This window comes from Puntigrus tetrazona, chromosome 9 (genome assembly GCF_018831695.1).
Source record: "Puntigrus tetrazona isolate hp1 chromosome 9, ASM1883169v1, whole genome shotgun sequence".
Classification (NCBI taxonomy): domain Eukaryota; kingdom Metazoa; phylum Chordata; class Actinopteri; order Cypriniformes; family Cyprinidae; genus Puntigrus; species Puntigrus tetrazona.
In genome coordinates this window covers 766003-788403 of record NC_056707.1, presented here as the reverse complement: position 1 = coordinate 788403, position 22401 = coordinate 766003, and the positions used below count along the sequence as shown (strand labels likewise).

The following is a 22401-nucleotide window of genomic DNA, read 5'->3' as shown; positions in this document are numbered from 1 at the left end:
CTGAATGGCGCTCAGCTGGCCAAACTGCTTGAAAAAGAACAATCAGTCAATACAAAGTGTTTGTCAGAACAAGGATATTGGAGATCCATGAACTGACTGCTGGAGTGACTGATGGTGGTATGTGGATTCTTGCCGCAACCCAGTGGATGACCTTACTCAGGGTAAAACGCTCAAGAAGCTATCAGTACCCAATAAATGGAACCCATCATTTTTACTCAGACCAGAAATGGAATGGCCAGTTACTCCCCCTTTACAAGTCCCTATGAATAAAGATGAACAATGAAAAGGAATTTTCTGTGGCATTGTGACAGAAGATACCACTCCTAATATTCCTGAACCTACTAACTATCTGTGGAGGTATTCAAATACTTTTATTTTGAAATGTATTTTTGAGAAACGGAGACGGAAGTGAAGGGCGTGGCGGAAGCACGAAGAAGAAATCCGGAGGACTAGGTGCGCGAGTACGATCGACAGACAGAAGAAACCGAAACTAAAAGAAATAAAGCCCAACTCTCGCAGTTTTCGTTTATAAGTGGACAGCAGTGTGCGAGTTTCGAGGTGAGCTGACGAGGAGCTGGACCGAGCTTGTGCTGCTGCTGTGGACGTTGTTGAAGCTGAACTGTGAGTGTGATGCAATAGGGCGTCGACCATTACACTGCGGAGAAAGTGTACGTGAGTGTTTTTGACTTCGTCTGGAAAGAGCTTTATTTTCGTTTATCTTCAGTTTGCTTCCGGAAGAATCGACGGACAGTATTTTTGTGGTTTTTAAGTGAAGCTATTTTTTGAACGAGTAACTTCTTTTTTTCCTGGAAAGTTCTCCATTAGCCGTTTTGACACGTTACTGCGCTGCGTGGGACGCCGAATGGCATTGTAGATTTTTGTAATATAGTTTTTGGACTTTCTACAGTTTTGTTTCAGTACTTTTGGGAATAAGTTTTTGTTGGACATTTGAACTTGTCAACAGAACTGTATTCGTTCGTTTTTAAATCAACAGGAGATTTTTCTGCTTACTGGAAGCGTACATGGACAGTGATTTTTGCTAATTTTAGCTGAACTGTTCTTTCTTGTTTTTGAGAAGAAAAGACTTAAACAGGTTTTCAGTAATTGCAAAGATTACCCTGCCATATCTGGACACTCCAGTACCAGCCCAGTTCTGTGGTGAGGTAAAAGGTTGACGTTGAGTTGTGATTTATATATATTTTTCTTTTTTATATCTATTTGAATCTGAACGTACTGCTGTTAATTGTCACCACAAGTACGTTTATCATTGTGCATTCTTTATTGTTTTTTGGTATCTTCAAAACACTGAGAATAAATTTAACATTTTCGTTATCTTGGAGTAGGGGCATTCCTCCTGTCTTGTGGGCTGATAGAGGGAAAGAAAGGTTAGTATTTCTATATTAAGAGAGCCATCGTGTACATTAAACTTCAATCCTCGTCAGTCGTGGCCACAAAGGACATCTAACAAGGCAGGTAAAAGCATACTTACAAATTTAAGTACAGGAATTAAATGTACTAGTAGTTAAAGACCTAGATCTTGAAGCTCTAGTCGTCCAAGATACAGTTAACATCTTTGTACCCCCTACACTGTAGTGAAATTTCCCGCTACATATCCCTCCTGGAGCGAACTGATAGAGGCAACAGTTCAAATGCACAAATGTGGTGAACAACAGACAGCAGCATATTACAAGGCTGCAGAAATGCTCATCTTCCAGAAATCACAAATTGACAGTTTCCCATAGGACTACAAACTTCTCAAAACAAAAGGACCCATACCCTCAAACAGTTGGTTGTTAACCTTGGCACCAGAATATGATGAATCCTGTCAGTTTATACGGGTTGGTGGTCGACTGCGTTGTGCAGAAGGATTGGAGACATCAACCATCCACCCTATAGTGCTAGATCCTCATCACCCAGTCACTAAGCTATTAATAAAGGACCACGACAGCAAGCTCTGCCACCCAGTACCAGAAAGAGTATTTGCAGAAATGAAAAGACACTTCTGAGTACTGAGAGGTCGGGAAGCATTAATAGGCAGCAACACTTATGCAAAGAATGTAGGAAGTGGAAGGCCAAAGCAGTAAACCCAAAAATGGCAGATCTGCTACCTGCCAGACTGAGACATCAGAAACCACCATTATATAGCACTTGTATGGACTGTTTTGGGCCATTTCAAATAAAAATTGGCAGACAGCACGAGTAGAGTTTGGGGATAATCTTTAAGTGCCTTACCACAAGATGCGTTCACCTTGACCTACTCGCCTCCATGGACACTGACTGCTTGTATTACTGCACTTATATTATGGAAAAGATTAAGAACTTGGTAGAACTGTGTTCTGTGGAAAAGGGGGTGTGTCTTCCTTTTGGGTCTCTGAAAGTGTTCCAGCCAGGTGTGACGTTGTTAACATTCTTAGAACATCATTCTTGGAACATCTTTAGGATGTTATTTATACTTGATGAATGTTCTCATGATGTTGAGAGAAAACATTTTTAGAACAACATTCTTAGAACATTATTGTATTGTTATTAATATAATTTTTTAAATAAGAATTGTGAAATGTTTTTATGATGTTATCATAAAACATTCTGAGAATGGTATCCATGTGTAGGCTTTATAAAACATGAAAATAGAAAAATAAAATAAACACATATATATATATATATATATATATATATATATATATATATATATATATATATATATATATATATATATATATACATACATACATACATACACATAGACAGGGATTGGACACTGAAATTGAAACACTGGCCAATTTTGTGTTTCATGGATAAATTTGACCAGTCTGGTGGCCAATCTTCATTGAGGCACATTCCACCAGTAAGAGCAGAGTATGAAGGTTTATTGGCAGTGTAATAGCACAGTTTTGCTTAAAGTAGTGCAATGCACACAACATTATGGGGAGATATCAGAGTTTATAAGATTGTTGGTGCACTTCTTGCTAACGCATCTGTGACCCAGAAAGAAAATCTTCAGGTATCCAAGGTAATGTCAGCATACCACCAAGAAAGACAAACAACATTCAACAGGAGTAACTGTGGACACAAGAGAAAGCTGTCTGAAAGAGATGTCCAGTGCTAACCCAGATTGTATTCAAAAACATAAAACCACAGCTGCCCAACTTGCCCAACACCGCTGTGGACAATATGAAACATGTATTGTTCTCTGATGAGTCCTTTGGTGGAGAAGCCCCAAAGAATCATACCACCCAGACTGTTGCATGCCCAGAGTGAAGCATGGGGGTGGATCAGTGATTTGTGCTAGATGGGCGAGTCACTGCCAAGGACTACTGAACCATTCTGGACCATGTGCACCCCGTGGTTCAAACATTGTATCATACAGGCGGCGCGGCGTATCAGGATCATAATTCACCAATACACACAGCAAGACTGGTGACAGAGGGGTTTGATGAACATGAAAGTGAAGTTGAACATCTCCCATGACATGCACAGTCACCACATCTAAATATTATTGAGCCACTTTGGGGTGTTTTGGAGGAACGAGTCAGGAAATGCTTTCCTCCTCCAGCATCACGTAGTGACCTGACCACTATTCTACAAGAAGAATGGCTCAAAATTCCTCTGGCCACGGTGCAGGACTTGTATCTGTCATTCCTAAGATGAAGTGATGCTGTATTGGCTGCAAAAGGAGGCCCTACACCATACTAATGGATTATTGTGGTCTCAAACCAGGCGTTTCAGTTTCATTGTCCAACCCCAGAGAACATTATTGGACATTATGTTTTATTTAATGGGATTTTAATTATTTATTTATTTTACTTTAGTATCATATTGGACATTGTGATTTTTATGTGATTCCTAGATTCTGATTGGTCAGCAGCTGTGTTTTATTCACTATACAGTGTCTATGATTGCTTCACCCAACAGTTCCGTGGATCACTGAGCAACACCCTTAGCAACATAAACAATCAAAAAACAATATTCAGATTGTGCTGTGTATTATGTATTTCGGCAAAATGAAGCATGACTCAAGGCAGTGCTGTATCGCAAATAAATCACGACTGAAGGGGTTGCAGTGACTTTATGAAAACAGTATTTTGGAATGTTTTGTAAAATCCTCATAACATTGTCATGGGAACTTTTAATAAACAAATATCAAGTCAAACAATAACATTTGTTAAAACATGAATAGTAGAAACAGCAATTAGTCTAGGACTAGGCTTAAGTGTGTTCTGTGTGTTTTCTTCTCCAGAAGTCTCTGCTTCAGGCTGAAGTGGCACCTTAGAAAAAAAATGAAAGCTAAAATATTTACAAATCACATGAGCCAATATTCATTCAGAACATAGGGAACATACTGAAACGTTATAATTTAATCCAGCGAATGAGCTCATTTCAAATTTGATGCCAGGTGCATGACTCCATCTGGATGTGAATCACTGTCAAAGAGAGAAATATAGAGAATACTAACACACAGCGGATTCGTTTTCGAATTAAACTTGCAACTAACAGTCACAGAAAAGTATCGCGTTAAAATACCTGATTTTATTACATTGAAAGATGATGAAATTTACAGTCAAACGTCTGTAAGACATTAATGGTCTTCATATTTCAAAAGAACAAACAGGGAAAAAATGTTGACAGTTTAAAAACACTTTCAAAATAATGGCATTAAATTCACAAGACTGATATAAGATGATTAGTAATAATGTTAATGGTAATGATGTCAGAGCAACAAAGAGAACTCAGAAAAGTCAAAGGCTAGCAATAAGACGCCTTTAGCAGCAGATGAATCCATTTCTGGCAGAATCTCCACCGGAAGTAACTGTACACTCTCTGGTGTCTGCCAGTGACTTTTCGACTGGAAATTCATTTTTTGTTTGTCTGATGTTATAACAGTGTCAAACTCAAACCAGGCGAAGCCCCACAAGTGACACAAATAGTAGTTAACATAGGTCTACCAATTTATAAGTAAATCAATCAATCATTTTTATTTCTATAGCGCTTTTAACAACACAGGTTGTATCAAAGCTCTGAACAGAATAAAGCAGAAGAATACACTGACAGGGATGTGTAATGATGAGATTGAACAGTTTGTTATTAAAGCCAGAGACGGTCTCAATTCAATGATAATCGCTAGAAGTTAAGTGTCCCACGTCTTAACAAGTAGCTTATAACTGTCTCCAGTCATACAGATTTTTGCAAATATAATATAGTTGACTCACCTGCTAGAATGTCTATCGCTCTATTCTCTTATTAGATGCCGTTGAGTGCTTTAACAGAGAGCTCTTTCTGTCAGGACCACTATCCTCAAAGATGACTGACGATTAGCATACCGTTTGTTTTGGCGGTATGGTTCTGTTCTGGGCACGGTGTTCAAGAGTAACAGAACACAACCAACAAATGTATTGCAGATATTGTTAAAATTCATTATTTTTGTACGCGTTTGATTCCCAGAGAAGCAGAAGGCTGGTTCCTGACTGACCGAGGAGGTGGAGTTGGGGATGGAGGAGGGTAATTAGCTACTAAGCAATGCTAAAACTTCTCATAATACTGACGGACCTTACATATGGATGATTAAATAGGTATATTCCAATAGATAGAACCTGCCAAAACTTAAGCTATGCAAGAGATTGATTGATTTGGCCTCAGAATTCCTCTTTCCTCTTCTTTTTGTTCAATGTCTGTTCACTCATCTTGACGTTACAAGGGTGTTGTTATGAGAACAAGATTGTACGAACATCAGACAAGTAAAAAGTGCATCATAAAGAGGTTATAAGAAGGTTATGACAATGTTTTCTATCAATATAAGAACATTCATTAAGTACAAATGACATCCTAAAGTTGTCCGAGAACATTTTTTCTTAGAACGTTTTCTATTAACGTTACAAGAACATTAACAACCTTATAAGAACGTTCCAAAAACATTATTTTAATAAATAGGCAGAAACGCTGTCAGTTTAAATCTAGATTAAAGACACATCTTTTTAACCTAGCCTAGATGACCTAGAATTAAGACTTTAAAACTAAAAATATAATATAGCTATCATAAAATACATACACCACACAATACTATTATTGTTTGATTTTGCAACAATAGAAAAATACAACTGTAATAAATGTATACATTTAAATTAAAACATGATATACAACATATACAAAGCATGAAAAAACATATGCAACAGAAATATATTAAATTAATTCAACTATAAAAACTATATATATAAATTATAATAAACACACATTTTAAATGAATCATGATAATAATTGAATCAATGAATTCAAATGCCACGTCGGGACAGGACCACAGGAATCAAGCTTTTTTCTCCTTTAGGTCACAGATAGAGTTTCGGTTCCTTGGCTCTGGCTTGCAGGGATACTGTTTACTGAGGTGGACGATGACCTCTCTGAATTCAATGATGGAATCCTTCTAACTGAAAACTAGACTGTTTAATCCTGTCATCCATCACTGACTCTCTATTCGCCCGTTTGATACTTGTTCAGTGCTTTGACACGATCTGTACTGTTAAAATATAAATACAGGTGTGTTTGGTCATAGCCATGCTGTATTGTAAATAAACACACATCTATTGACCAATCAGCATCAAGGACTGCAAAATTATATGTGCGTAATAATTAATTTTTTTGTACACACACACACACACTGTATGTATTTCGATGTATTATTGTAGGCGTGTGTTCCTGTAGGCTACGACGCACGTCTCCAGCCGAGTCCGTGTCACGCTTTGTGTTTCCGCGGATGGTCCTCCCTCGTCCCTCCCCTCGGCTGTCTCTGCCCACTCCTCCGCCATGCACTGACCCAGACTCCGCTGCGCTTCATCATCACCGCCATCATCCTCATCGTCATCGCGAACAATAGAGCGAGCGCTGCAGGCCCGATCACACGCGCGGATATAACGATGATCAGCGGCGTCTGAAGCGCACGGAATAAACGCGGCATCGCTTCAGACTCGAGCAATCGGCGAAGATGGCGAACGACTCTCCGGCGAAGAGCCTGGTGGACATCGACCTCGCCTCTCTGCGGGTGAGCGGCTCTCTCCGTGCGTCTCCGCGGAGCTCGGGGCTCGCTGCGGCGGGCTGGGTCCGGCTCCCCTCCGCTGCCCCGCGCTCATGTTCGCGGGGATCGCGTCTCTTATTAACCAGTGCGATGCTCTTTGTGTGATTGCAGGACCCTGCTGGTATTTTTGAGCTGGTGGAAGTGGTCGGCAATGGCACCTACGGACAAGTGTACAAGGTCGGTGTCGATGGACTCTCACTACATTCACAGTCAGCTTTAACTGCGTCTTCCGCACTACTCCCTTATAGTTTTACAGCAGAATAGTCTTTTCTATTGAAGTCGAGCGGTTTATCAGACATTGAGCTCTGCTGATGGGTGTGATCTGCCGCGCATGCGCAGATACACTCAATGCGACAAAAAAACCACATTGATTTTAAACCGGCTCTGAAGCAGCGTTTCACACAGATATAAACGAGTTCAGCTCTGGATCCGTACATTACTACAGTGACATTCGGCCTCGACTCTTAACAGCTCCTTTTTTTGCTCAGACTGCCTGAGATTTCGTTTTCTTAATAATACTGAATAAAAAAAAGCCAGATAGCTGTTCTGGTGTAGAACAGACCGGCACGGGCCTGCTCTGAAGAAGGCAGAGATCTTCCTCACAGTCTGAGGTCATGCTTCTGTTTCTGAATCGTTCACTTCTTTCCTTAAATCAGTGTCTTAGATGAGCCAGAAACGATCCGTTTCCACAGTGGGGCCAGAAGCGGGCGGGCGGGCTAGTGCTAGGGCTAGTGTGCTAGGCTGCACGATAACAATCGTGATGATATAAACACTTTATATCTGCGATTATAACCACGTGTTGGTTTCATCTTTGTTCTGTCTGATCAGTGTGTCTTTGTTAATACCAGACCTCTGCACCTGCATATGTCATGAATTGCGTGTGTTTTCAGTCGGTGAGCTCCCTCTGCTGCTCTGGCTGACAGGATAACAGTACGCCAAACTACAAGTTCTTTCGAAGGAATAGCTAACTTTTTTTGCAATGTAGGTTTCGACAGTTTTCCCCTCACTGCTGAAATGCTGGGGTTGTGTGATGTTTTCTTCAGAGAGGTGTGTTAGGGGCGTGTTTTACATCAGTAGCTTTTCTTGGCCTGTAGAGATTGATCGTCTCTCACACACACACACACACACACACTCATCAGATCCTCTGGAGCAGGGCTCTCACTGAAGCCAGTGTCTTTAGTAATTAGCTGATTCGCTCGCTCTACTGTACTGTAAACGTACACTACTGTATGTTTTTACGGTAGCCTAGTGTGCAGTAATACACGTTTTAAGCTGTAGTATGTAGCGACGTCGTCCCAGGATTTCATCGGGTTGCGTGTTTCATTCGGCACCAACGACTGCGGCTGTCAAAAAGCAATATATCACTTTGCATTAAAAACATACGCGTGCGTTACAGCAGTGTGTTCACTCTCAGCCATCGAGGAAGAGATGGCAGTAATTGTGCTTCACCGACGTCTCAGCAGAAAGACACATGACGGCCCACAATGCACCACGCTCACTACAGAGGCACACACACACACACACACACACACACACACTGAGCTGCAGAAGCGGATACACTGGTGTGATGATGGTGTTCTGGTGAAGTAGAAATGACTGACTCTAGAACGCGGTTTACAGGCTTTATGTGACACACAGCAGTCACTGCAGAAGACGGCCGTATGGAGCGGAGCACAAATGAGGCCACGTCAAACTTTAAATCACACATTATCAAAAAATTCACTTTGGGTGCAGTCTAGAGGCCTGTTTCAGAATTGAGGAAAGTGACTGAATGGGTTACTGAGTCATTGAATTTTAAAAAATCGTTCCTGTACTCTGTACTGGTATCACTCTGATACTGGCCTCTTCTGCTGGACCAGGTTGGGGTCAGCCGAGGCCGATCCTGAAATCCACTCTGTTTTCATGGTTGTGAAGCTGTCCTATTTTTCAATGTGAGGTAGAGATAGCTTTAGGACTGGCTGATATATGCTCATGCTCATCAGGAACGCCGGTTCTTTGATTAGCGGTAAACCTCTATCCCCTGTTTTCGAATGAAGCTGCAGTTAATACACAGATACACACATATGAGGTATGCAATATCATTTTATGTATGGTAAAAGGATCGCCTATGAAACTGAACGTGATACAGTGCAGCTTGCCAGCGATCTACGGCTCTGTGTAGTAACCGGTGCTCTTTTTGAACAGCCGATGGAGATTTACCTCTAATCAAATGAACATGAATATATCGCCCAGCCGTAGATGGGTTCACATAAACCATTCTCTCTGCTGCTCTGACCGTCGTGCTCCATTCGTGTTTGTTACGTCGAAACTCTCTTCAGGAGCACTCAAGAACCGTTGAAAGAAAAGGCTCAAACTATCACACAGATATAACGCACTACTCACGAACCTCTCTGAACTCTTCTGTGTGGAGCTCAGAAGTGCTTTGTGCCTCTCTGTAATGAGCTATTCATGTTCTTATACTTTTGCTCAATTAAAGATCATTACTCCATCCTAAAGAAAATCATTAATTACTTACCCCAGTGCCAGATGTTTAAGATATTTTGGAGGCTTGTGACTGTCCCATCGACTGTCAACTTTGCTGCAGAAGAGCATGAAAGTGCTTCAGCTCCCATCAGAGTGTTATGAAGCTACAGGAATACTTTTTGAAAAAAGACCCTAGCAACATTTTGAAGAGTATCCTCTTCTGGGCGATCATTGAATAATGTTGTTATTTTAGTTTTAGCTTTCTCTTCATGACATTCAGGTTGAATCACTGATGGACTGTTTTGATTTTGGACAATTGAAAATATTCCTGGTTGTCATCAAAAATATCTTAAACCCTTGGAGCTAAGTGATTCTTGCTGGGATGGAGTAATCGTCTCTAATGGAATACCATTTTATCTGATTCAGTCCTCGTTTATTAACTTCTATTTGTTCCCCACTAAATAATGTTATTTCACTGAATACCTAACATTACTAATAGTTCTAACGTTGTAAATCTTTAAAAATGTAAAAAAAAAGCAGCCTGTGAGCATGTGTTTAGGCGACTGGAGTGTTAGCATGGTTAGTTGAATGAGCTGTAGATCTGAGCGTGACCGTCACATGCAGCAGCCGTCTCAAATGTGGATGTCAGAGTGATGACTGTGTGTCCTCCAGCACGGATGCGGTTGTGTTTGGACAGATGAGGAGCTCAGAGCAGTGTTTAGGACTCTTTCAGCGATGGCTGCTCTTCCTCTGTGTGTCCATTGTTTTCTTTGTTCCGGCCAATGAGGCGTGAGCTTCAGGTCACATGTCCAGAGCCGTCGGAGCCCTAGGTGGCGCTGAAACACTGTGCAGCACACACACACACACACACACACACACACACACGTTGACTGACTGCCTTTATCTCTTTATCAGTTCTCCGTGTTACTGGACTGCTGTATCTGAGCCACACTAATCATCACACACACAGTGCATTTGTGACGTCTCGTACGAACATATCACATACAAACAGATATGAGCTCATTCCTGTATGATCATGTGATTCACAGCCCCAGAGAGCTGGTGGTCATGTGACCTGAGAGAGAGGCTGTGATTGGCTGAGAGTGTGTAACCAGGCAGACTCACACAGCTCTCTCAGACTCTCTGTGATTAGCTCTGATCTTCAGTGATGCTCAGTCCTGATGAAGTACTGTGTGTGTTCAGAAATACAGACGTGGAACCACAGAGGAATAATGTTTATCTCGCTCCTATAAGGAGTGACAGACGACATTAAAACCGTACTTGATTACCGCTATTTGAAAAGCTGAGGATAAATAAATACTGTTCAGTTTTGATCTAAGGTGCACACAGCAGCATCTGAGTTAGGAACACGGTGGAAAAGCTGCGGAGTTTGCACATAAATATATGAATGAATGAAAATTCCGACTGTCTTTGGAAAAGACTCTAATAAAGTAGCGTTGTTTTGTAGAAACAGCTATAATTCTGCTGTCAGAGAGTGGATCTACAGAGAATTACACTCACTTCCTTTTCTTTATTTAAAGGCCTAAATATTATGTTTGCTTTTTTATGAAGCTTTTCAGTTTTATTTGAAGATTTTGTACATGTTATAGATAAACTGTGGTCAGTCGTGTTGTCATTTAAAATCCGGGTATCCCTGGTAATGTTGCATAGTGTTTATGCAAAAAAAAGTACATTTGTTTGTTGATTTTGGTGAAACGATTCATGCATCAGTACATTTTGAGCATTTCCAGCACATTTGAACAATAATACTGGTAACCAGGTTAATTTGGTCACTGGTCATTTGGTAATCATGGTAAGAACATTTCATACCATTACATTCTATAGCAGTGAATGGGAGACCACATCAAATATTTATTCTGCGTTCCATCAAATAGCAAAAGAAGACAAATGATCGTAACAGTGTGTGAAAAAGCCCTGTATTTGTGCTAGCAGAGCTCTTGTTCATGAACACTCTCAGGAGAAATAGACGTCATGGTTAGCTGAGCAGATGCGCTAACTGTCATGTACACGCTGTAATTGGTTTACCATTCACAATGCACTGGACCAACTAACAAATCACATTTCGAGGAGGGGCTTCATCCAAACAGGAAGTAACCCTAACGTTCGAGACAAACTGAGAAGGAGATGCTGCACTAATGTAAATTCTTAAGTCTAATGTAAAACATGCGAAAAACTATTAAACAATAAAACCTTTTCTTGTACACACCAAAAACCAAACCAAGAGCCTAATCTAAATGGCGTATAAAAATAATTTAGGCATTCTTTGAGCAGCACAAACAGTGCTCAACCATGACCCGTGAGAACCTGTGAGGATTATTCTTTCAGTGTATGATGATCCATTTCAGGTTTGTGTGAAATGAATATTTAAGACACTAGGAAACACTAGGAAAGGGTGGCTTTCTCCAGAAAGGCTGAGAAAGAAAGAGTAAACAGTGTTTTGTCGTGTTCTGTTTTAATTGTAAAGGTTTGATAGAACTGTCTGGAAGACCTGTCAAGAGAGCATTACAATAGTCCAGACTGGACAGAACAAGAGCTTGAACAAAGAGCTGTGAATCATGTTCTGAAAGAAAGGGCCTGATCTTCTTAATGTTGAATAAAGCAAACGGGCAGGAGCAGACAACTTTATCAATGCTCAGATAAAGTCAGCTGATCATCAATCATAACATATGGTTGGTTATGGTTCATGTGCCTGTCTGGAAGATGAAATTGTGATGAAACAGTGGACAACCACAAGCAGTTCTGTCTTGGTAAGGTGAGTTGAAGGTGAAGAAATGTCTTTTGGTCAAGAAGAGAAGCAAGCAGCTAGTGCAGGATGATAACGATGGAATCAGAGGTAGTGTTGAGTGTCTATCAGCATAGCAGTGAAATGAAAAGCCATGTTTCTGAATGACAGAACCTAGTGATGTCATGTAGACAGAGAAGAGAAGTTTCTCTTGAGACAAGACTCAAATCACTGGAGTGTGGTTCCTGAGATATGTGACTGACAAAAAGTTGACAAAGAGTCAACAAGACTGACAAATAGTTATGCAAAATTGAAATAAGACAATTTGTTTCTGGCCAGCAGTAAGGCTGAAGTTATGTGTTAAAATGCAGCCGGTGTATTTGTTGTGGCAGAGGATAATAAGTCGACTTGATTTTGTCTATAGTTTGTCGAGCAGAGCAGAGTCTTCTGAAGAAATCGGCATGTTTTGAGTCCATGCTAGTTTAGCAGTTAACACACCCCATCATTTTCAGGACAAGTCATATACATTTCTAGAGTACAGACCCTTTTTAAAGCACCAAAGAGAAAAATAGGATGCTGGGTTGTTGAGTTGTTGGTAGCGTCCTGTAAATTTGTGATTGTCCTTCCATTAGCATCTGTGAGTTGTTTTGTGCCACTGCTGTTTGTCTTCCTCCGTCTCATGGACTCAGATGTGAGAGATTCTTATCACTGCTGGCTGAAGCTGCTGATTTGGTGTAAGCAGAGCTGTGTTGCCAGATTGGGCAGTTTTGAATTTGATTTTGTGGGTATTGTCTTGGGTGGGTCGTCAAAATTTGGGCTGGTTTTGGGTCAGTTTGGCCGTTTACAAACGTAATTGTTAAAAATGTTATTAACTGGTTATACAAACCCAAGTGTGCGTCTACTGCATTCAATCAGTCATCTAAACACACACTGAAAAGAGGTACTGATGTTGGTACTGCCAGTATGGATCAGCAGACAGACGCCATGATGAGTGATGGTTTTTTAGCACGATAATTTATGTGATTTGCTTGTATAACTCTATAAGTAAGAATTGGAAGTGTTTTAACTCTCAAAAAGTGAATTACACCTGTTGAAGGAGAGATGACACGACGTCTCTATAACTGCAACTCCAACATCAAAGCACAGTAAAATTATTTGATATCTGAATCTATTAATATCTACACAGTCCTTTCTATTATCTTTTAAACAGTCCATATTGTTATATCTTTGAAGCTGTCTGGTTTGTTAGTTTTGACTTTCTATATTATGTTCAATATGAACTTCACGAAAGACTTCCTCTAGTTCTGCGTGAAATGATAGAGTGACCTGAAGGCAAGAGAATTTTTGTTGTTATTTTATTATTGTTGGATTATTATACATTATGCATCAATGAATGACAGTTTTTTTATGGTGTTTGCATGAACGAGTGTAAAATAGTCTACAGTTTCTGATCAATTTTTTCGAGGGTATTGGTTCATTTCTTGATGGTCGTTTTGACTGCATATTTGAATCATATTTGGTAATTCAATTTAATGTGTTTTCCATTATTTGATATGGGAAATAGAGGCCTGTCTATAATTATATTTCTAGTATTTTGTTGACTTTTTATTTTAAGGAGATTAAAAAATATTTTTAATCGACATTGTTTTACTTTGTAAAATGTTAATTAGACAGTTAAAGTTTTGGGTGGGTTTTTGTGAACTTTTGGGCTGGAAAATTGTCCATCCTGAGCCAGCCGTTAAACTATAACCCACCGAAGCGGACTGGTGTTTGAGTTTCTCTGGGTCTGAAGCATGGAGATGCTCCCTCAGCTGTCAGGATCAGTGCTGCTCATCCAGCCTCGTGAACCCTCACGTAGCAGCACACATATCGTGGGCTTCCCTCTGACTGATGTGCTCTGTGTTTCTGATCAGGGTCGACATGTCAAAACCGGGCAGCTGGCGGCCATCAAAGTCATGGACGTGACTGAAGTAAGTGACACGCTTCTCCAGGCAGGCAAACAGTGTTTTGAAACGCTGAAAAATGGGAGCATGTGAATCCATAAACGACTGCACATGTGTACTCAGACAAACTACTGCTCTGTGTGTGTGTTCAGGATGAAGAAGAGGAGATTAAGCTGGAGATTAACATGCTGAAGAAATACTCTCATCACAGAAACATCGCCACGTATTACGGCGCCTTCATCAAGAAGAGTCCTCCAGGACACGACGACCAGCTGTGGGTCAGTCTCACACACACACACACACACACACACACTCACATCTGTGTGTGTGTGTGTGTGTGTGTTAGTGTTGTCAAAAGACTGGTACTTTGGTATTAAGTCAGTACAAAAAATTAAAACATCACGGTACTAGTGTTTTTTAAGTACCGGTGGTACCAAGTACCCGGTTCTTGACGCATACATCCTCATGATTTCTTCGATGAGGAAATGTGGACAGAATTTTATAATCCAGTTTAAAAATGTTATGTAGCAGTTTGCTATATGCACTTGTATTTGTAAATATTAAGCCGTAAAAGTGAGAACATACATCTGTGTGTGTGTCCAGTAAAGTGGTGTTTCTCTTGCAGCTGGTGATGGAGTTCTGTGGAGCCGGTTCAATCACAGATCTGGTGAAGAACACTAAAGGGAATTCACTGAAGGAAGACTGGATAGCATACATCTCCAGAGAAATCCTCAGGGTATGGAGCAGTGCTCACACACACACACACACACACACTGTGATGCTGCAGTCTCACACACATGTGTGTTTTCTCTGGGCAGGGTCTGGCTCACTTGCACGCTCATCACGTCATCCACAGAGACATCAAGGGCCAGAACGTGCTTCTGACGGAGAACGCTGAGGTCAAGCTAGGTGAGGTCTCTGCTGCTGGAGATCCAATGTGTTTGTGTGTGTGTGTGTGTCAAACACGAGCAGGATAGTCCTCCTTCTACAGAATCGTCAGGAAAACACTTTGATTATTCTCTGTTCTCAGTCAGGGAAATCTACTGCAGCTGAGCAGTCTTTGGTCTGAGTAGAGTAATAATCAGGGTTCATAAGGGCATGAAAAATCTGGAAAAGTCATAGAAATTAATTTCCAGGCCTGAAAAAGTTTTGGAAAAATAAATTAACCTAGAGAGTTTTTATAGGTATCTTAATAAGGTATCTTTTCTCGTTGACTTCCTCTTAACGGCTTCACATCAGCACATCTAATCTATGTGCTGTGATACTAGTTTTTCACTGATGTTTTGCTATAGTTTACAGAATTGTCATACATATAATACATAAAAGTGTATTATTTATTTGCACGTCTTTATAAACCATTCAGTTCTCAGTTACATCTATAGTACACATCTATAAAGTCACCTTTCAAGTAATAGACAGAGTTTGGTTCCAAACAAGTTCAGTAGAACCCTGTCCAGGCCTTGAATATATGTCAATCAATCACTTTTATTTATGAAGTGCTTTTAACAATTCAGATTGTATCAAAGAACTGAACAGTATAAAATAGTAGAATACAACGAAAGCGATGTATAATGACAAGATTTAACAATTTCCCCAACAAAGCAAGCCAAAGGAACCAAAAACCCATCCATGACGGAATAGAAAAAATAACCTTGGGAAAAACCAGACTCAGTTGGGGCCAGTTTTCCTCTGACCGGACGCCTAGCACTTAACTTCCAGTTTAATTTTAAACACAGCTGTGTCAGATAGTGTAAATGACTTTTTTTTTTTTTTTGTGTGTGTGTGTATCAGGATCTGGTGATCTGTCCACGGGGGTCATCTAGGTGTTCTGGTGTCTGATGAACATAATCTCTGTGTGCTGATCCACCATCTAGTCTGGATACAAACTGAGAAACAGAATAAGAAAGAAACAGGACTAATATTAGCGTAGATGCCATTCTTTTTACGATGTCACAAGTACACCGTGTTTTAGGAGTAGTGTTCCCAGTTCCAGCTGATCTAAGTAATGCAGCCTAAAAATCATTTAACGGATTTGAATAATAAAAGTGTATTAGTGTGTTATGTGTAAACTAGATTAAAAAGATGTGTCTTTAATCTAGATTTAAACTGGCAGAGTGTGTCTGCTTCCCGAACAGAGTTAGGGAGATTGTTCCAGAGTTTAGGTGCTAGATAGGAAAATGATCTGCCGCCCGCAGTTGATTTAGATATTCTAGGTATTATCAAATGGCCAGAGTTTTGAGAACGCAGCGGACGTGCAGGACTATAATGTGATAAGAGCTCGCTCAAGTATTGAGGAGCTAAACCATTCAGGGCTTTATAGGTAATTAATAAGATTTTAAAATCTATTCGATGTTTGATAGGGAGCCAGTGCAGTGTTGACAGAACTGGGCTAATATGATCATACTTCCTAGTTCTAGCTGCTGTGTTTTGGACTAGCTGAAGTTTGTTTATCAAGCGTGCAGAACAACCACCCAATAAAGCATTACAATAATCTAACCTCGAGGTCATAAACACATTAATTAATATTTCTGCATTAGAGGTCGAAAGCATAGGTCGTAATTTAGATGGAAGATGGAAAAACGCAGTTTTACAGATGCTAGAAACATGATTTTCAAAGGAAAGATTGCTGTCAAACAGCACACCTAGGTTCCTAACTGATGATGAAGAATTAACAGAGCAGCCATCAAGTGATAGGCTGTGTTCTAGATTATTATATGTGGGGTTTTTAGGTCCAATTATTAGCACCTCTGTTTTTTCAGAATTTAACATTAAGAAGTTACTCATCATCCAGCTTTTTATATCGACTATGCATTCTGTTAGATTCTCAATTTGGTGTGTATCACCAGGCTGCGCTGAAATACTGAGTAAAGTGTGCGTGTGTGTGTGTGTGCTGACGGGGCAGGTGTTCATGAGTTTCTCTTGTTTCAGTGGACTTTGGTGTCAGTGCTCAGCTGGACAGAACTGTGGGCCGCAGGAACACCTTCATTGGGACGCCCTACTGGATGGCCCCTGAGGTCATCGCCTGCGATGAGAACCCAGACGCCACGTACGACTACAGGGTAATGACCCAGAGCTCAGTGTGTGTGTGAGAGAGAGAGAGTGTGTGTGTCAGGGTCAGAGGTGAGGGACTCACTGACCGCTGTGCTGTGTTTCAGAGTGACCTGTGGTCCTGTGGTATCACAGCGATAGAGATGGCGGAGGGCGCTCCTCGTGAGTACTGTCCTCTCACACCTTCACTGCTGTTCTCTTACACGTCCAGAGCTTCACGACACAAGAAAATCTGTACATTTAAAGATGAAAACTGAAAACGCAAAGAAAGCCACACTCATCTTTATTATCTTTATTATCATAAAATTTAAATAACTACCTTTAGGTACCCCTCATTCTGACCACCAGTGTGTGGGGTATCACACGACCTCTTCTCTCAAACATGAAGGGCCATGACCTCTAAACACTGTAGAAGTGTAATAAGTCTTGAGTATATCAGAGATTACTGTAGCTTGTGCTCAGTCGACAGCTGTGTTTGAGGAGTGTGTGTTTATTGGTGTTTTGCAGCGTTGTGTGATATGCATCCCATGCGAGCGCTCTTTCTCATACCCAGAAATCCTCCGCCCAGACTCAAGTCCAAGAAATGGTCAGTAGCTTCATCTGCTGCGATGCAGTTAGTGTGGAGGTGAAAGGTCAGGGCTGAGGCCTTGCTGTGCTGTGCTTCACAGGTCTAAGAAGTTCTTCAGCTTCATCGAGGGCTGTCTGGTGAAGAACTACACTCAGCGGCCACCCACCGACCAGCTGCTGAAGCACCCCTTCATCAGAGACCAGCCCAACGAGAGGCAGGTGCGCATCCAGCTGAAGGACCACCTGGACCGCTGCCGCAAGAAGCGCGGAGAGAAAGGTACTGACCGCACTTCACGTGTGAGTGTGTGTGTGTGCTCATGAGTGACTGACCACCTGTGCTCCACTGTAGACGAGACTGAGTATGAGTACAGCGGGAGTGAGGAGGAGGAGGAGGAGGCTCAGGAGCAGGAGGGTGAGCCCAGGTAATACACATGCACACACACACACTCGTACACACACATGATCCCTCGAGAGGTGAACAGTATGTGTGTGTGTGTGTGGCAGCTCTATTGTGAACGTGCCGGGCGAGTCGACTCTGCGGCGGGACTTCATCCGTCTGCAGCAGGAGAACAAGGAACGCTCGGAGGCCCTGAGACGCCAGCAGCTCCTTCAGGAGCAGCAGCTCCGAGAGCAGGAGGAGTACAAGAGACAGCTGCTGGCCGAGCGACAGAAGCGCATCGAGCAGCAGAAGGAGCAGAGGAGGCGTCTGGAGGAGGTCAGTGACTGTTACAGGGCTTTTGACTGAATCAAGGAGAGACAGAATACGTCTTATCCTCCACCAGCACGTTCTCAGTAAGCCATAGTAAAGGGTAGGTTAGACTGAAATCTCACGTGCTTGATTCAAAGGTAAACATGTCTAATGTGAGATGACCTTAAAAAGATCTGCAAACCAGAGCGTATTCAATAACGAATATACATCAATCAATCACTATGTACAGGTGCATCTCAATAAATTACAGTGCTGTAGAAAAGTTCATCTGTTTCAGTAGTTCAACTCAATTCACTACAAATGCTTTTTTATTTGTCTTTGAAGTGTTCTGGTTTTTTGAGATCGTGAATTGGTGGTTTTTGTTAAATTAAAAGAACCAAAGACTTAAAATACTTGTCTGTGTGCCCTGAATTTCTCACAATTCACAATTCGAGTTGAATTACTGAAATGAAGCTTTTCCATGACGTTCTAATTTATTGCGATGCATCTGTACATTTAATGACGTTGGGCACAGGTCACGATGTGGTGGTCTTTAACAATCTGAACCTACTGATCCGACCGGAACATGCCATACTTTCAGCTCCCTGCCAAATGTTTGCTTCTGAAAAGCTAAAATCCATGCCATTCTTCTGTTAAGTTAAGGTTGAATAACAGGGTTCTGTGCGTGACCTCTGCTGAGCTGGACAGGTGTTCAGCCTGAGATGAGCGAGAAGGAAACCGCAGTAACGCTTGTGTCTGGTGTGGTGCGCTTCAGCAACAGAGACGCGAGCGAGAGATGAGGAGGCAGCAGGAGCGAGAGCAGAGGAGGAGAGAGCAGGAGGAGAAGAGACGCCTGGAGGAGATGGAGAGGAGGCGCAAAGAGGAGGAGGAGCGCCGAAGAGCAGAGGAGGAGAAGAGAAGGGCTGACCGCGAGCAGGTGAGAGACTGAGTGCTCGGTCTGTTCTAGAGAGAGCTGCTCTCCGTCACTTCAGGGACATGTCAGATCTCTGCACTAAAGCAGAAGTTACCAGCAGGTTCTGAATCCAGCTTCCTTTGCCCCTGAACAACGTTTTGGAACAATCATTTGTCCTGAAATTGCTAATTGATTAGTGCATGTACTGGGTATATAGAAGCGTGCTTCTCTACAGGGTCTAAGCACTGGAGTGTGTGTGTGTGTGTGTGTGTGTGTGTGTGGCAGGAGTACATACGCCGGCAGCTGGAGGAGGAGCAGAGGCACCTGGAGATCCTGCAGCAGCAGCTGCTTCACGAGCAGGCCATGCTCCTGGTGAGAGACGTCTGCACTTCACTCACACACTGACCTCCGCTCGGGTCAGAGAGGTCAAGAGTAATGCAGCAGATGTCAGCTAATATAAGCACACAGATTTGTTGTCCCTTTGCTAAGATTAATAGAGAACTTACTGTAATATACTACAGTAAAAAGTGAGCTGTTTTCATTTCCTCATCCTCAAGCCATTCAAGAGGCAGCTACTATACTAGTTGTAAATAATACAAAGTTTCCTTATTACTTCCTTGTTTTTTTGTTTTTTTTTATTGTTGACAAAAGACCATCCCTCTTTATTAGAAACCACTTCTCAGAACACCCTGTAGCTGCTGTTACTACTGGCTCTGGTTGTGGATGTGTAAAGCGTTAAGTGTGTGTGTGTGTGTGTGTGCGCGCGCAGGTGGATGAGCGTCACCGCAGAAGTGCTCAGGGATCTCCTCAGGCCGCGGTCCTACAGAAGCAGCCTCCAGCTGTACCCCCGCGGTCATCTGAGCCCTTCTCCAACGGCAGCAGCAGCAGTGACCCGCAGGTGAGCACACACACACACGCACACACTCCACACACACACACACACACACTCCTCTGATCCCCTCTCCAGCGGCAGCAGCAGTGAGCTGCGGGTGAATCTCTGTGCTGTTGGCAGGATCTGACGGCGCTGGCTAAGGAGCTGCGAGCGGTGGAGGACGTCCGGCCCCAGCACAAAGCCACGGACTACTCCTCCTCCAGCGAGGACTCGGGCACCACTGACGACGAGGACGACGAGGAGGTGGACCAGGACCAGGGAGAGGAGTCGACCTCCGGCCCCGAGGACTCCCGCGCTGGGTACGAACCCGCACGCAGCACAGTTCCGAATATTTTCTAAAATATAAATCCATATCCCAATGCAAAAACTACGCGTTCTGATGCTAGCTGTGCACAAGAAGAAACGGCGATGTAGGTGTCATTGCATTTCAGTTGAAGCCACTGCATGCGGCACCGCTGTCTTGTTTGTTCAGTATATAGAAGAAAAAGAGAACATGCGTGCAGAGAAGATGTTGTTTATGTCAAAGCCGAAACCAAGCCTTTCACACAGAAATGGTATTTCTATCTAGAGGGACATCTGCCACTCTCACAAGAGTTTAGAGATGTTTAGAGAGCCGTGTTAAATTAATGCAAGTTAAACGAAAAAAAGGCTCCCATCCCACTGCATCTCATGTTTTATATTAAGCTATGCATACACAATGCTGTTTTGTTTAGAATTTTTAGGTAGTTTTTATCAAATTTATTATCTAGTTTTTCTGAACATTATGACAGCCGTGTTATTCATTGCTCAAAGAAATATGCATTAGTAATGTTTATTGCTCGATGCGCCCTCTTGTGGCAGCAAGACTTAAATTAGGCCTATGCTTCTTATATTGGAACGTAATTCATCTAGTTAGTGATGTGCTGCAGCTGCATGACATTCGTTAGTTCACGATAACATGCAAAGGGTAAAAAAAACATTGCGTGTATTAGGTGCAGTTAACCTTTACAGAGAGCAGGCTTTGAGAGTTTGTGTAATGAGCTCAGATCATTCTGTGATCCACAGCTCATCCAGACTCAGTAACGGAGAGACGGAAGCAGCCAAGACCATGGTTGTCCAAGACAACGACGCGTCTTCTACGCCATGCAAAGACAGCACGCTGGTCATGAGACAGGTGTCACACACACACACACACCAGCCTCCTGCTGGACACATTTCTACACTTTTAGTAGGTGTCTTTACCTGCTGTACCAGCCCTGATCAAGCACCTGAACAAGCTTGTCAGTGTCTTCAGATTTACTCTCTAGGGCCGGACCTCTGCTATACACTTACTGTGAAAGTGCACAGTACACATTAGATGCTTACTTTATGTGACTGCATCTGTCGAGCCGTACATCACCAAAAGGACTGCTGTAGGTAAAGACACCTAATATAAAAGGGCGTGATTACTGATCGTGGGAAGGATGGACTCGCACCGATTTGACTGTTTCTCATCTCATCCCATCTCATGTAACAGCAGAATTATATTGTAGTGCTTTAGCGTTGACATGAAGGATAAAAACACGACTTCTACATTTATGTTATTCTTTCCATTCTGTTACCATACCTTCATAGTCCTTGTTTTCTGTGAATGTCTTTATTTCTTTATGTTCAGCTCATTTTAGAATGATTATTGTTTACCATTCAAATAAAAAACCTTTTGATAATTACAAGTTTGCCTCAGCGACGGAAAAAGCTTTGCCCATGCGTGGACCCAGACGTTTGCCTTTCTCAGTTCCAGAGAGCGGGGCCCATGGCAGTGCTGGGCTCCGGCTGGAGTCCCAGTCCTGTAGAGTTTGGGCAGAGGAACTGCATGAGGGGCCGAAACCCCCTGCTGCCCGACCTGCTCCAGCAGAGTCCACGCTCTCCCCCGTCCTCGTCTGTCCCCAGCAGCCCTGCCCTGTCCCCCCTCAGTCCCTCGGACAGGGTCCCTTGCCTATCCGAGGTATGCAGCGCAGTAGAGCCGCAGACTAGACCTTCTCTGCTGTTCTGATGGTGGGAGGTTCGCTGTCTCTTCACCGCTCTACTAATTCTCTTAGCAAGCTTCTAACAGCTTCTTCGGGTTA

The 22401-nt window shown here is 42.2% G+C and overlaps 1 protein-coding gene across 4 annotated transcripts in view; it reads left to right on the top strand.

Moving 5' to 3' along the window:
- The first annotated feature begins 5923 nt into the window (after window positions 1-5923).
- The window catches only part of map4k4 (mitogen-activated protein kinase kinase kinase kinase 4), a 28669-nt gene continuing 12191 nt past the window's right edge, over window positions 5924-22401 (top strand). The window contains exons 1-18 of one of the 4 annotated variants that reach the window (XM_043248587.1): window positions 5945-7027; window positions 7172-7237; window positions 14180-14236; window positions 14362-14487; window positions 14835-14945; window positions 15028-15118; window positions 17138-17268; window positions 17365-17419; window positions 17765-17843; window positions 17926-18101; window positions 18174-18246; window positions 18329-18539; window positions 19288-19449; window positions 19711-19797; window positions 20195-20323; window positions 20438-20616; window positions 21362-21470; window positions 22071-22280. In XM_043248587.1, coding sequence (XP_043104522.1) covers window positions 6971-7027; window positions 7172-7237; window positions 14180-14236; window positions 14362-14487; window positions 14835-14945; window positions 15028-15118; window positions 17138-17268; window positions 17365-17419; window positions 17765-17843; window positions 17926-18101; window positions 18174-18246; window positions 18329-18539; window positions 19288-19449; window positions 19711-19797; window positions 20195-20323; window positions 20438-20616; window positions 21362-21470; window positions 22071-22280 — 2109 coding nt within the window. In that variant the 5' untranslated portion in view covers window positions 5945-6970. Of the gene's footprint in view, window positions 7028-7171; window positions 7238-14179; window positions 14237-14361; window positions 14488-14834; window positions 14946-15027; window positions 15119-17137; window positions 17269-17364; window positions 17420-17764; window positions 17844-17925; window positions 18102-18173; window positions 18247-18328; window positions 18540-19170; window positions 19249-19287; window positions 19450-19710; window positions 19798-20194; window positions 20324-20437; window positions 20617-21361; window positions 21471-22070; window positions 22281-22401 lie in introns of those variants that run through there. The other 3 variants (XM_043248585.1, XM_043248586.1, XM_043248588.1) reach the window with 3 other exon arrangements.